Source organism: Lycium barbarum, chromosome 11 (genome assembly GCF_019175385.1).
Source record: "Lycium barbarum isolate Lr01 chromosome 11, ASM1917538v2, whole genome shotgun sequence".
Lineage (NCBI taxonomy): Eukaryota > Viridiplantae > Streptophyta > Magnoliopsida > Solanales > Solanaceae > Lycium > Lycium barbarum.
Window position 1 is genome coordinate 106543777 of NC_083347.1, and position 13303 is coordinate 106557079.

The following is a 13303-nucleotide window of genomic DNA, read 5'->3' on the forward strand; positions in this document are numbered from 1 at the left end:
TTCGTTTATGTAGTCAAGTGAAGTTGTATTGAGAATGCACGACAACACTACTATTATGCCTCAGTCCCAGGCAAATTTAGATCAACTATTCGCATCTTTACTATCCATGTCGTTCCAACTAAGCCCTTCTCAATCTAATATTATAAAATTTTAGTTTTCTAATACTAGAAAATCTCTTAATTTTCAACTCACATATAAGTCTCTAAATTAACCATTTACAGAAAATACATTGGGAAAAGTGATAACGTGGTGGACCGGTGGCAGTGGAACAACACCACCAAATCGCAAACAAAGGCCAAAGCTAAGCTAGCGTTTGGCCATAGATTTAGGATCAAATTTTAAAGATAAATAAGTATCGGTTTGATCATGAAATTTGATCAGATTTTGAAAATTTATCTTTAAAATATTTTCAAATTTTTGGAAGAAATTTCACTTCCACTCACAAAAGTTCAAAATATTTTCAAATAAAATGCATGTAAACACAATTTCAAGTTCTAAATCACAACTTCAAAAACTCAAATTTTCATGTTTCAAGTTTCAACTTTGAAATCTATGGCCAAATGGGATTAAAGTTCCACTCGAAAAAGAAAAAAAAAAGTGATTCTTCTAGCTCAAGAAATTACAATGTATATATTACAAAGAATGAATATTGGGTCCAGCAGCTCAAACTCTAAAAATTTACACCAATGATGATCTTTTTCACAAATCAACATTAATAACTACAACACATGCTGTGAAAGAATACTCGAAAAAACAACAAAGAGAACATATTTTACAAAAATATCAGAGTTTAAACACCTATTTACATTTTCACTGCTACCTATAAGGAAGTCTCCATTTCTTATGCCAATATATAGACACTCTAGACCACAAAGGGAACCCGAAATTGTACTCTGGCGGACGGTCTAAAGGCCTGCCAACTATTAACGGTAGCCACACATACCTAGAATCCTTCAAGTCAGCAGGATTCCACCTATCTGCCATAAAAATAAAGAGACCAGGTAGCCCGGACAAAGGAATCACAAATGTACTCTGAGCAAAGAAAGTAGTTAGTCGAAAAACTTTGTTCCCGCCTATGCATGGGTTTCCAATAGTCTCCCATGGCCCCATAATTGATTCGGATGCATGAGCAAGGGCTTCATTTGGAGACCAACTAGTGCAGCCAGATGTGATCATGTAATATGTCCCCTGGTGTTTAAATAGAGCAGGTGCTTCCCTGTGTTGTGCGATAAGAATCTTTTTCACGCTCTGCATCACATCTATATATTCTTCGTTAAGTGGACCAATATGAAGGTCTTTGTTGTGTTCCGATGAGTAAATCAAATATGCTACACCATCATCATCTTTGAATAGTGTCATGTCTCTGCTATCATATCCATGAGGCCGTTTGCTATACAAATAATGAAAGGGGCCAGTGGGCAAGTCACTAATGGCAACACCCACAGAAGCTTTGGTATAGTTCGCATCGTCTATGTGCATCCACATTACGTATTTACCTGTCTTCTCATTGTGAATTACTTTTGGCCGCTCTAGCACATTCGATTTGTATAAATCATGCGTCTCATTTTTTCCTTCGGCTGCTAAAACAATGCCTTCATTTTTCCAAGTCCATAAATCTTTTGATGAATAGCAACCGACACCAATGACATCAACCTGCAAGGACAAAAGCATGGAGATAACATTTTAGCATGAAAAATGACCCAGCAACCAGACACTAAGAACGAAGCTTATACGCGTTTCTTCTTTCTGACTATAAAGTGCTGTATCCCTATCAAGTTACACCTCAAGAATTCATGGGATAAATAAATCAATGAGGAAAAGAGGCAATAAAATTCATCTTCCAAATTCAAATGTTAATCTCCACATCTCTTAAATTTCAGCAGTTAAAAGGGAATGGAACAATGTTAAATTTAATATTTTAGAGACCAAGACAGCAAATAATCTCCATTTGTCTGATGATTTATTTGATCAAGAAACTGAAACTGTACACAATCGGATCCTACTCACTCCATCCGTCATTTTTTCCATGGTCTCTTCATCTCTTCAAGCTCGTACCATCTATCATTCTATCTGATCGGAATACTAAAATCGTAGACCACAGATCCTAGATGCATTAATGTCTCTTCATACTCGCAATGTTTACCATTTTTTTTTCCCATCCTTTTTCCTTCCTATTTAGTTTATCCTGTCAATTTTGGTGTGACAAATGGTTTTTTTTTTTTCACAGAGCACTATCATTGCTTTATAGCACCCCCACATTGAGCATAAGGCCATCATGCTGCTGATATTTAAAAGATAAAAAACACGCTCGACAACCTAAAAAGTAACTTGGCGTGTAAAATGAGCAGCTTTCATGAGCGTAAGTTCATCAACGGATGGAATCAACTGAAGCAGTGTTGTGCTGGCAAATAGAATTGCAGAATTGAGGGAACGGTGATGATTTCATCCAAAAAAAAATATAATATTCACTTCTGCATAATTGTCTTAATTTCACAAAGTACGCAAATGGATGTCAACTTATAGACCGGAGAAAGATAGTCACAAAGAATTCAGAAGCATAACCAATGGAATGGAGAAAAGGAGAGCTCTAGCACAGACAAGGCTTCACGGGTGACTAAATACTGTTCTTTTACTGTCTGAAGTAGAACACGAGCAAGACAAGGCCATGCAAAAAAAAATTTAAAGAATGTTCTTGGAGGGGCTGAAAGTCTCTTTTCATTTTCCCATTTTCAGCATCGTTTACTCAAGCCCATAGCACTCCGTATATAACAGAAGAGAGGGAAGAGAATTGCCTAGGCAACAAGATGTAGAGTAGCAGTTCTAGAAAATACAGCAATGACATTAAATAATACTCCCTCTGTCCCAAATCATGTGAAACTCTTCCCTTTTTATTCTGTCCTTAAAAAGATGACACGTTTCTATATTTAGTAACAATTTAACTTCAAAATTTCCACTTTACCCTTACTGAAATGATTTATAACCACACAAATATCTCTGTCTTGTTTTAGACCACAAGTTTCAAAAGGTTTCCTCTCATTTTTTAACTATGTGCACAGTCAAACACCTTCACATAAATTGAGACGGAGGGAGTAGAAGTTATTAACTTATAACCAAATGCACCAAGTCTGAAACTTACTCTTGCTGCTCCTTTTTTGTGAGTATGGTAAGTGGGGCCATCTTTATACTCTCCATACCAATAATACATTTTTTTCCTCGCATCATAAAGAACGCCTCCCCCATGAGCTTGTATAGGGTTTCCCTCTGTATCCAACCACATTCTTCCTGGCTGGTAATAATTGATATCGTTCCCGTAATCCTTCCTAGGATCCACAGTGGTCCTCTGATCAGGGAAAAACATATGCCTTAGCTGCGAAGACTCGTCAAGGAATTCATCGATCAAGGTGGCTGCTCGTTTAGGTTTTGTCCGTTTGGAAGCACGTGGGGACCGCTTCCTGGGTTGTGGAAGCTGTATATTCTCCTCCTCAACCTTTCCAAGTACATGAAACTGTGTGCGCTGGCTTGTACTTAAGTGTGTCTCCCAACTTCGCGCATTTCTTTGATGAGTAAAGGAGAAAAAAAGAAGGCACCCTACAACAAGTGGAAACAATCTCCCCCCTGCATTACAATGTAAAATGATTGATTTCCCGAATTTGTTCTTGACCCTCATTTTGTACCCTTTTTATCTTCAAGAGCATTTAAGCTAAAATCACAAATACAAAAGATATATGTGGAGCATAATTGAGATAAGAGGCATATGCATGGGCACATTTGTATACAAACATATACAGTCAGAAGACCTCGCCATAATACCCGTCCTTTATAACAACATTTCACTATAACAACCATATTTTCTGTAGAACGGATCTTCCATGCTATGTTATATTATATGTTCGCTATAGAAGATAAAAATAAATAAATTGACAAACGATGCTGTTATAGGGAGGTTTTTCTGTATCTCGTGACTAGTTTATCAATATATGAAAGTGCATAACTTATATGAACAAGAAAGATAACAGGAAAAACAAAAGAGAAAAGTGAATCGAGTATCCTAAAGTCTAAGAAGTCATATTATGGGACATTTATAACACTATTTACAAATGTAATCAACGAGGACCCGAATGGTCCCTTTAAGTTTAGGATAGTAGGTCTATCTGACACTGAGCAAGTGAGTATAAATAGCCTCCAAGTTTATATATTTTGATCAGTTTTGGCCCAAGCAAACGACAACTAGATGAGAATATTACCAAAATCAACCCCAAATTCTACGGATTGGACTAAGTTCATCTCTCAAACATTACACTAACCAATTCTTCTCTTTTCTGGCTAAATATTACACTAACGAAGAATATCATCTAAAATATGCAATTTTGATCCCTATAGGAGTAGCCTATGTTGCGTGAACTCTCCAAAAATGTTGTCACACCCGTGTCGGATCCTCCAAAAATGCACTACTTTTGGGGATCCAACACACACCCAATGACATTTTCGGAGAGTCCCGAGCAACACAGGGAATAACTATAACAACTATCCTTAATGTGAAAACAATTCTTCAGCAAAAAACATCCAAAAACCAAACGGGTCAGCTCAAGATCCACAATAAACATCATTGGTAAACCAAACTCTACAAAAAATAAGGCAAACAAACACCAATAAAATGATTAAGACATATAAAACAAATTATTTGGTCACTTAAAAAAATAAAAAAAAAAAGCTTACCAGAACACAGCCTTGAAGTGGATTGAACAAAATCTCTCGACATATGTTTCTGTCAGTAATTGTTTTCGTGTCAGCTCAAAAAGCAAAGCCAACCAATAGCTAAACTATTCATCAAATTCTATGTATACAAATTTTCACACAATCAGCTAAGATTTCAAGAACCAAATTATGGGGTCTTCAGAAAAACAACTGTTGAACTAGTTTTCAAGAACCTGTTTTGGATATTTCATTTCTGTATATAAATTGTCATTAAATCAGCTCAAAAGAAGTCATTTTTTTGGGTGCTTAATTCAAGTGAATTCTTTCAACAACATACAGAGAAAGAGAAGTAAAATGACGACGTTAATAGCGAGGAAAAGAGAAAGAGAGAGAGAGAGATAGAGTAGAAGTTGTTTGTTAGATCTTGGATTAAACGGTACTTGAACGATGAAACTTCAGACCAAAGTTCCTTTGTCGGCCACTCGGCCCCACTTATGGTCTGTAGTCACTCTCTACAATACTCCCGTTCACTTCTATTTATCCATTATTTTAAAAATAAATTTTTATTTTTACTTATTTACTTACGTATACGAAAAGAAAAGAAATTTATTTTTTCTATTTTATTTTTAGTATTAATTATTTATTTCAAATCTATTGAGGAGATATATATCAATTAATAAAGATATCATCATAAAATATATATTTTATTTATTAAAATTTAAAAATTGTGTAAAATTCATAATGAATAAGTAAAAATACATAGAGGAGTACTACTTTCTCGAAAGTCTCGAAACTTTACAGAGACAAAAAGTTCCCCAATAGTACAGCATCCGTTGTGCCTTGTTAGTGTATTGACCTTGCTGCAACCGGGAACTAGTGCAAATCGGCTTGGGTAGCCTAGTCTAAACGAGCCTAGTTCGTTATTGAACTTGTTACCCTTCATAGTTCATACCACTAACACTAATTATGTAAGATATTTTTTATTTTACTAAAATTTTAATTTGATACTTTTGAGTCTACACAATTTTTTAATCCGTTCTTTTGTGAGATAAATGGCTAGTGGCAACAGAGGCAAACCTACATTGAAGGGTGGGAGTGCACGAAAAAAATTATATATATACTTTGAGAAATTAGTATATATTTAATTGTGCACTCTAACAAATAAAAGTGACTTTGGAACACGTTGGTTGCAACTGGTGCTTCCCTTACATGTCACCCCAGATCAAACCCGAATGTCATTTTTAATTATTTTTTTGAGCTTATTTTTAGGAAAACAATAAGTGTTAAATGAGCTCGCTCAGATTCGAACCTGCACTATCACCACATGTTGCACAGCCTTAGCCACTGAGCTATCTCTTTCATTTGCTTCACTATGTTAAACTTTATTTATTAAACATATTTGACCTATATACTTATATTTTCGCCACTGCTACGCTATTAGTGACCGGTCCGACACATTATTATCCTTCAGTCGTCATTAAAAAAAATTATTGGCGTTTATGTTAAGATAATAGTGTCTCCATCATCTTAAAATCCTGAATCCGCCTCTAAATGGCAATATGTCTTTTGGCGATACAGAGAAACATGCAAAGAATCAGAATACTAAGGCTCATTTCTTGTTCAATCAAATTAGTGTAAAATAAATTAGAATAGTTTGTTATCTTTAATAGCGAAGGGTTCCCATGGGCGAGTAGTTTTCAAGAATGGATAGAGGCGGAGCCAGGATTCGAAGCTCGTGGGTTCGGGGTTCTGATTCTTTAAAATTACTGGATTTTTAATTAATAATCTAAACATATTTGACAAAAAATTTAATACAAATATGTGGCTTGGACAAAACTACTGGTTCGGCCGAACCCACACTTGAAGGGCTAGCTCCGCCCCTGAGTATGGATGGTACATGAGGCAGCTAGCTTCCTTGTAATATTGATTATCCTCTCAGATCAGCTACTGATCATCGTCTTGGTAAGCTATTGCCTCACTAACTAACTAATTAGTAACTAAAATATACTCCCTCTGTTTCAATTTATGTGAACTCATTTCCTTATTAGTCCATACAAAAAAGAATTATCTCTTTCTATATTTGGAAACAATTTACCTTTATACAATGATTTATAACCACACAAAATATATGTGACTCATTTTACACCATAAATTTAAAAGTCTTCTCTATTTTTTTTAAATTCTGTGTCCGATCAAATGGGTTCACATAAATTAAAACGGATGGAGTAATAACTATACCACATTTCACATCAAAAAATAATATTTGGAATCCAATCAAAATAATAGTGGGACAGCCCAATAATTGGGGGTGAGTATATCGATTTAAAACTTCAATTCACGTGAACTACACGCACACTTCCTCGCGGGTGTGGTTATGTTATCTCGTCTAATTAGCCAATGGGCAGTTGGATTGTCGGACATCATTATTGCCTAATTGGCATACAGCGAAATGCACTTGACAATCCCAATGGCTATTCAGTAAATCCATGTTATTCTAAGGGTAAATTAAATCCTTCGCTCTCGCTTTATCTCCCACCACAATCAATTAATACTCCCCTCCGTCTCAATTTATATAATATAATTTGACTGGACATAAAATTTTAAAAAGAAAGAAAACTTATGAAACTTATGATCTGAACTAGCTATAGATATTTATATTTATTAAATATAAAAATGTGTCATTCTTATTATGAACAGATCAAAAAGAAAAATATATCATATAAATTGAGACAGAGTAAGCAACACTTTTGGTTTTTCAATTATCGATAAATTCTATTTTGGTCTTCATGTCATCTGGCTAGGCATATTTAACCTTCAATTAATTGAAGAGTACATTTTTTATCTCTTTGCTTGTAAATATTCATAAATTTTTCATAATTATTAGTTATTTCATCACTTAATTATCTATTTATTATGTTAAATTTGTATTACTACTCTATATTTGACGGTAATATAGTTCTAAAAGCAATTTAAATACAACATACTTCATACATAAAGGACTAAAATCGCATATTTTAATTAATTGAAGATAAAATGTGGTTCATTAAATATTCGTACAAGATTCACAATCATAATTTATTAATTACTGTGGGACCAAAATTGCTATTATCTCATCAATTAATCATCTGGTTCCATGTGGCTATATACGATTCTCCTACTTTTGGCAAATACGATAAATGAAATTTCCCTAAAGTTCAAAATTAGAAGGAAAACAAATTAAATTAAGAGAGACATTATTTGAGAGATAAGAGAGATCGATATTTGGTATACTGACATTTTTTGCAGATCTCTCTCTCGCTATGGGTCTTTGGGAAGCTTTGCTTAATTGGTTACGAAGGTATATATTTCCCGATCTAATTCTGTTTTTTTTTTTCCGTTATATTTTAATATGTATCTCTTAATACGTGCTTACAATATAAAAAAATTGCGAGCTTTCTATTGTTATTAATTTTTTTCCTTTGGAGGAATTGTAATTATTTGGAATTTTATCAATTGAATGTTGATTTATGATTGCTGCTACTTGTATTTGTCCATTTGTTACGGGAACTTAAATGAGTTGATATGTGTAACTCTATGCTGTTACCAGTAATAGTTATTGACTCTACTAAGACATAATAATATTCCCTCCGTCCCAATTTAAGTGTACCTAGTTTGACGGAGAACAAAATATAAGAAATAAAAGAATGCTTCTGAATCTTGTGGTCCTAAATTAAATATGTGTGTAATGTATGAAAATGTCTTTTGAATCTTGTTGTTTTAAACTTATTATGTAGGATGTTTGAATTGTCAACTTACTAATTATAGAAAGAGACACTCTTTTTGGGACAAACCAAAAAGAAAAGTAATACACTTAAATTGACGGAGAGAGACGTTTGAATCTGAAGGATTAAGATGTTGTTTCTAAATCTGAATACTGAATGATTAAGATTGTTTGTTTTTATACATTTGAATGTGCATAATGTATTCATTTAAACATAATAACTATACAATTCATATAAAAAATTAACTAAATATTAGAAAATAAATATAAATTTAATAAAATAAAAGTATTATTTGTTAAAAAAAAACATTTATGTTCGCTAGTGATGGTGGAGATGCTTCGTAGTGGTAGTGGTGGTGATGGTTGGTGCTAGTCGCTAGTAATGGTGGTGGTGATAGTTGTGATTGTGGAGGTGGTTAGTGTTGTAGTCACTGGCGCGATGATGGCGGTTGGTATTGGTTGTGATGGTGGAGTTGGTTGATGCTATTAATTGGTGGTGTTGATAGTGGTGGCTGAAGAATGTGTGGTAGCTGACGATGTGTTGGTTGTAGTTGGCGGTGGGTGGGTGGTTAAAAAATATGAAGAAGTAAATACACAAGAAGCCTAGAGGCTTTAACATCTACTATATATACCTAAAAAATAATTTTAATCTTGTATATACAGTGTAATTTTCTGTCGAAGGGGGTCCCTGGCCCTTACCTAGCTCCGCCCTTGGGTGGTGGTTGTGGGGTGGGGTTGGGAGGGTGGGGGTGGAGCTGGTAGTTGTGGTAAAATTATTCATATAAAAATATATTTTAATGATATTAAGACTTTGTTCAAGATAAGACCTACTCAGACCTAAGAAGTGCTTAGATCTTAATGTAAACAAATGCACATAATGTCTTAAGGTCTGAACCATTTAGATTCAAACCTTCATTAAGTGCAAACAAATGAGGTCTAGGTAATTAAAAGTTTGTTCTTTATGTGGCTTAAGTTTTTAGCTGAGATTGTCATACACTTAAAGAGATTTAATTTTTAGGTGGTAAGAGTCATTGATTTACTGAGGCTCTATTATGACTTTTATCACGAGACTTGGATTGCAGTGTTGATCAAATGGCCTTGCATTTAGAAATTTATATTGCTTAGCTTAATGGCATGCAATACACGGAGATGGAGCTGAGCCTGTGGAAAAGGAGATCAAGAGAAAATTTTAGTCAACTTCCCCAATGTACTTCACTCGTTATCCAGACTCCTCCCCTCCACACAGAGAATACAGAAGAAATGTCATTTTGTTCTATAAAAAAAGGGCAGCCAAGTGCACGAAGCATCCTGTGTTTACACAGAGTCCGGAAAAGGTCCCCAAGGGAGGGTCAATTATTTCTATGACAAGAATTTTTTATTTGTGGTTCAACCTAGTACTATTTAACCTTTCAGACCTAAGCAGACGCTAACAGTAGTTGCAGTATTCATTCAGATTTCTCGTAGTGGACTATTGAAAATTTGTTAATTTGTTTGTTCTAATCAATCTTGGGGGCACTTCCATGTCTTTCACACACCAAAGATTTTGGATAAGTTGCCAGTAGCATTTTCTTCTGCCTAAGTTCTCGTGTTCTTGTAACTTTAGGCTTTCTTTGCTAAATTCATGGGTCTTCTTGGAGGTTTATTGCTGCAGACAGATTGGTTGTCTGGTTCTGAGGCCTCCTCTCTCACAAGAAGCATAATTTATCTGTGTGGGTGATGGAAGCATAATTTATCTGTCTGTGTCACCTGATCCCCTATGGTTAGACACCGTTCCTCTTATTTCAAAGGACTAGATGATGAAAGGTGAAAATGTGAAATCAAATCTCCCTCCTTTTATACATTTTTGGCAGTTGAAGGTGCAGTATGTGCCTCCATGTTATGCTAAACTTTTACCAGCCGTCAAAAAAGTTGTTTTGGGAGATGAACTGAATGTCTGAATCAACAGACTAGTGTGTTTTACATATCTCATCAGCAACCTGCTCAGTCAGAGCTCGTCGCATCAGGCTTACCTAGTGCGGTTTACATCTGCTGTGTGGTTTGCGAGCTATTGCACAGTGAGCAGGTTACCCAGTGCGCACCCAAACGGTAGCGGTTGCAGGCTTCCCTGAGAGTTCCAAAAAAAAGACTAATTATTGGTAGATCTGTGATTATTTTCTGCCCATCCTGTGTTAGTAGTTTCACGATGTGTTGTGCAACTTGGACCTCTTACTTGCTATTTGTTTTCGGTCCCTCAACTTAGCCTTTGTGTGTAATTATTACTTCTGCTTTGTTTCTTTAAGTTTGGGAACCAGAAGTTATTTGTATCTTTATCTTTAGAGGGCTTATAACACACATGGATGTTTCCAATGATTGCTTTGGTTCTCCTTCTCATCTGAAAGGACTCCTCATATCAGCTCATTAAACATGTTTTTCCTTCAGCCTCTTCTTTCAGCAGGAAATGGAGCTTTCTTTGATAGGGCTGCAGAATGCAGGAAAAACATCACTTGTAAATGTCATTGCTGTGCGTAGATAACTCTTCTATGTTTATTTTTTTCGTATCCTTTTACTTCCATGTACTCTGATGGAATCTGATGCCTTAATAATATTTGTTCAATCTGTCTTTCTTAGACTGGTGGATACAGCGAAGACATGATACCAACAGTAAGTTTCCATCTTCCTAGCTCTTAATCATAAGCTAATTCAATTTTCACTACATCATTTTGATATGTGATAATAATACAAAATCTATTGTATGTTTAGGTGGGATTTAACATGCGGAAAGTTACAAAAGGAAATGTGACTATAAAATTGTGGGACCTCGGAGGTCAACCCAGATTCCGCAGTATGTGGGAAAGATACTGTCGTGCAGTTTCTGCTATAGTGTATGCATCATCTTCAGCTTATTTGATTACATTTTGTGGATGTATTCCTTCCTTACTGGTCTTTTGTAGATCGAAGTAAATGAATCGAGTTAGATGCTCACTTATACAAGCAATTTACTGCTTAATGCCTATTTTTAAGTGTTTCACGGCTATGCATAATCATATTACTTCTGGAAGTAATGGAAGACTGCACATAGTAGATCAGTGGTCTTCTTGTTGTTTGGTTGCATTTTGTTTTCTCCAACCATGGTTTGTTAAAGAACAGCCGCTAGTTCAAATTACCTGATCAGGTTTTCGATAGTTCAATTCTAATACCCCTTAGGGGTGGTAGTGGTAGAATTCCTTACTTTTAGCTGGGTTTTTTTGTTTGTTGAAATTCTGAAGGAATTCTACTAATGATCCTGGTAGCCACTGTAATATCTTGTTTTTGAGCTGTTTTAATGTCCTTCCCTGCAGTTATGTTGTTGATGCTGCTGATCATGATAATGTTAGTATTTCAAGAAGTGAAATCCATGACCTGCTGAGCAAGCCATCATTGAGTGGTATCCCATTGCTGGTATTGGGTAACAAGATTGACAAGCCTGGAGCCCTTTCCAAGCAGGCTTTGACTGATCAGATGTAAGCATATAAAATTGCACACACATTGGTGTCACTCCTCTTCGTTTACTAGCTTGTTTTTGCTAAGCTTCCAAAATCTGCTTATTTTCAAAAGTACCTTTTTTCAGAAGTGCTTTTCGAAAAAATACTTTTGGAGAGTAGTAGTTTGTGTCGCTAATCAATTTGAAAAACACTTGTGCTAATATTATAGAAGCAATTTGTGCTTGGCTAAGGTTCCAAAAGTATTCAAGGGGAAAAATAACTTTTTTCTTCAGCTGTTGCTACTACTCAAAAACACGTATTTTTCGATTAAGTTTGCCAAACGCCTCAACTCTCTGTAATAGACACTTCCCTTAAAAATATAAGCACTTTTGCCTTCCTAGAAGCTCAGCCAAACAGGCTAGTTTGCACTTTGCACTACGGTTGACTAGGGAAACGGCATGTTATTTACTTCCCTTTTTTTAGCCTTATCCTTGCCTTAGGTTGGTAAAATTGAGAAGTTAAAAAAGATTTACTTCTTTCATTTTGGCTAGTGGGTCAAAAAGCCTTGTGATAGGAAGCAAATTCCCTTGCATTTCCTTCTGTTCCTGTTCAAAACTGTTCTTGTTTTGAACAGGATGAGTCTCTTATACTTCATGCTACCCCTCTGTTTGTTACTTCCTTTTTTTTTTTAACCCTCAATTGAACATTGCATTACATGTTTTCTTTATTTGGATTCTTTTTTGAAAGATCTGCTAATTTGCAGGGACTTGAAATCTATAACAGATAGGGAGGTATGTTGCTATATGATATCATGCAAAAATTCCACCAATATCGACTCAGTCATTGAGTGGCTTGTTAAGCACTCAAAATCAAAGAGTTAAGAGGATGACACCCTTTCTTGTACTACTGATCTATTAAAGTTGTCAGGCTATTTATTCCTTCTGCTGGTTTCCTTAGAGTTTTCCTGTATGTAAAGTAAATTCATTTGCCAATTGAAAGAGTTGGTACATGTATTCATATGTGATTATCCCAGCCTGCGAATTGTGTACACCTCTTTCCTTCTATGGAGATATGTTCACGAATGTGTTTTTTTATTTTTTTATGAAAAGACAACTTCTTTGATTTATTTGAAGAAACTAATTGATCTATTTATACAGCAGTCTCAGTTGTTGAGGCCAAATTATGACTTATGAGTGTGTCTGGTATAATCAAATGATTTTTTCCAGGAGTTTGAACACCATATTATAAATGTAGCTAGGTCAGTCTCTGTTGTTGATGCCAAATTATGAGTGTTTTGGTACGGTAAAATGAATTTTTCTTAGAGTTTTAACTGCACATTTCAAACTCCGAATTTTTTTTGAAGCTCAGCACACCCTTCCAGAATTTTACATGTAAAAGTTTCGAGCTA

The 13303-nt window shown here is 35.2% G+C and overlaps 2 protein-coding genes across 3 annotated transcripts; one reads left to right on the plus strand and one right to left on the minus strand.

Moving 5' to 3' along the window:
* Window positions 1-611: 611 nt before the first annotated feature.
* LOC132617180 (uncharacterized) lies at window positions 612-5159 on the minus strand. Of its 2 annotated transcripts, XM_060332125.1 has the most exons (3): window positions 4717-5159; window positions 3137-3615; window positions 612-1653 (listed from the first exon to the last, which is right to left on the minus strand). In XM_060332125.1, the coding sequence occupies exons 1-3, from the start codon at window positions 4757-4759 to the stop codon at window positions 817-819; spliced, it is 1359 nt and encodes a 452-aa protein (XP_060188108.1). In that variant the 5' UTR covers window positions 4760-5159; the 3' UTR covers window positions 612-816. The 2 variants fall into 2 exon arrangements, with proteins under 2 accessions (XP_060188108.1, XP_060188107.1); XM_060332124.1 differs by lacking the exon at window positions 4717-5159 and having other exon boundaries at window positions 3137-3682.
* A 2659-nt stretch (window positions 5160-7818) lies between these two features.
* LOC132617973 (ADP-ribosylation factor-like protein 8b) lies at window positions 7819-13083 on the plus strand. Its single transcript, XM_060333047.1, has 6 exons — window positions 7819-8032; window positions 10874-10955; window positions 11063-11095; window positions 11195-11316; window positions 11773-11934; window positions 12659-13083. Exons 1-6 carry the CDS (start codon window positions 7995-7997, stop codon window positions 12774-12776), a joined length of 555 nt encoding a protein of 184 aa, XP_060189030.1. The 5' UTR covers window positions 7819-7994; the 3' UTR covers window positions 12777-13083.
* Window positions 13084-13303: the final 220 nt, after the last annotated feature.

What these genes read in the sequence shown, in the direction of transcription:
- LOC132617180 (XM_060332124.1), bottom strand. Translation starts at nt 3,667, where the DNA reads ATGAGGGTCAAGAACAAATTCGGGAAATCAATCATTTTACATTGTAAT. An exon ending in ACAAAAAAGGAGCAGCAAGA is followed by an intron (nt 1,654 to 3,136) that starts GTAAGTTTCAGA and finishes TTGTCCTTGCAG; the next exon opens with GTTGATGTCATTGGTGTCGG.
- LOC132617973 (XM_060333047.1), top strand. Translation starts at nt 7,995, where the DNA reads ATGGGTCTTTGGGAAGCTTTGCTTAATTGGTTACGAAG. An exon ending in TTGCTTAATTGGTTACGAAG is followed by an intron (nt 8,033 to 10,873) that starts GTATATATTTCC and finishes TTTTTCCTTCAG; the next exon opens with CCTCTTCTTTCAGCAGGAAA. An exon ending in GCGAAGACATGATACCAACA is followed by an intron (nt 11,096 to 11,194) that starts GTAAGTTTCCAT and finishes TTGTATGTTTAG; the next exon opens with GTGGGATTTAACATGCGGAA.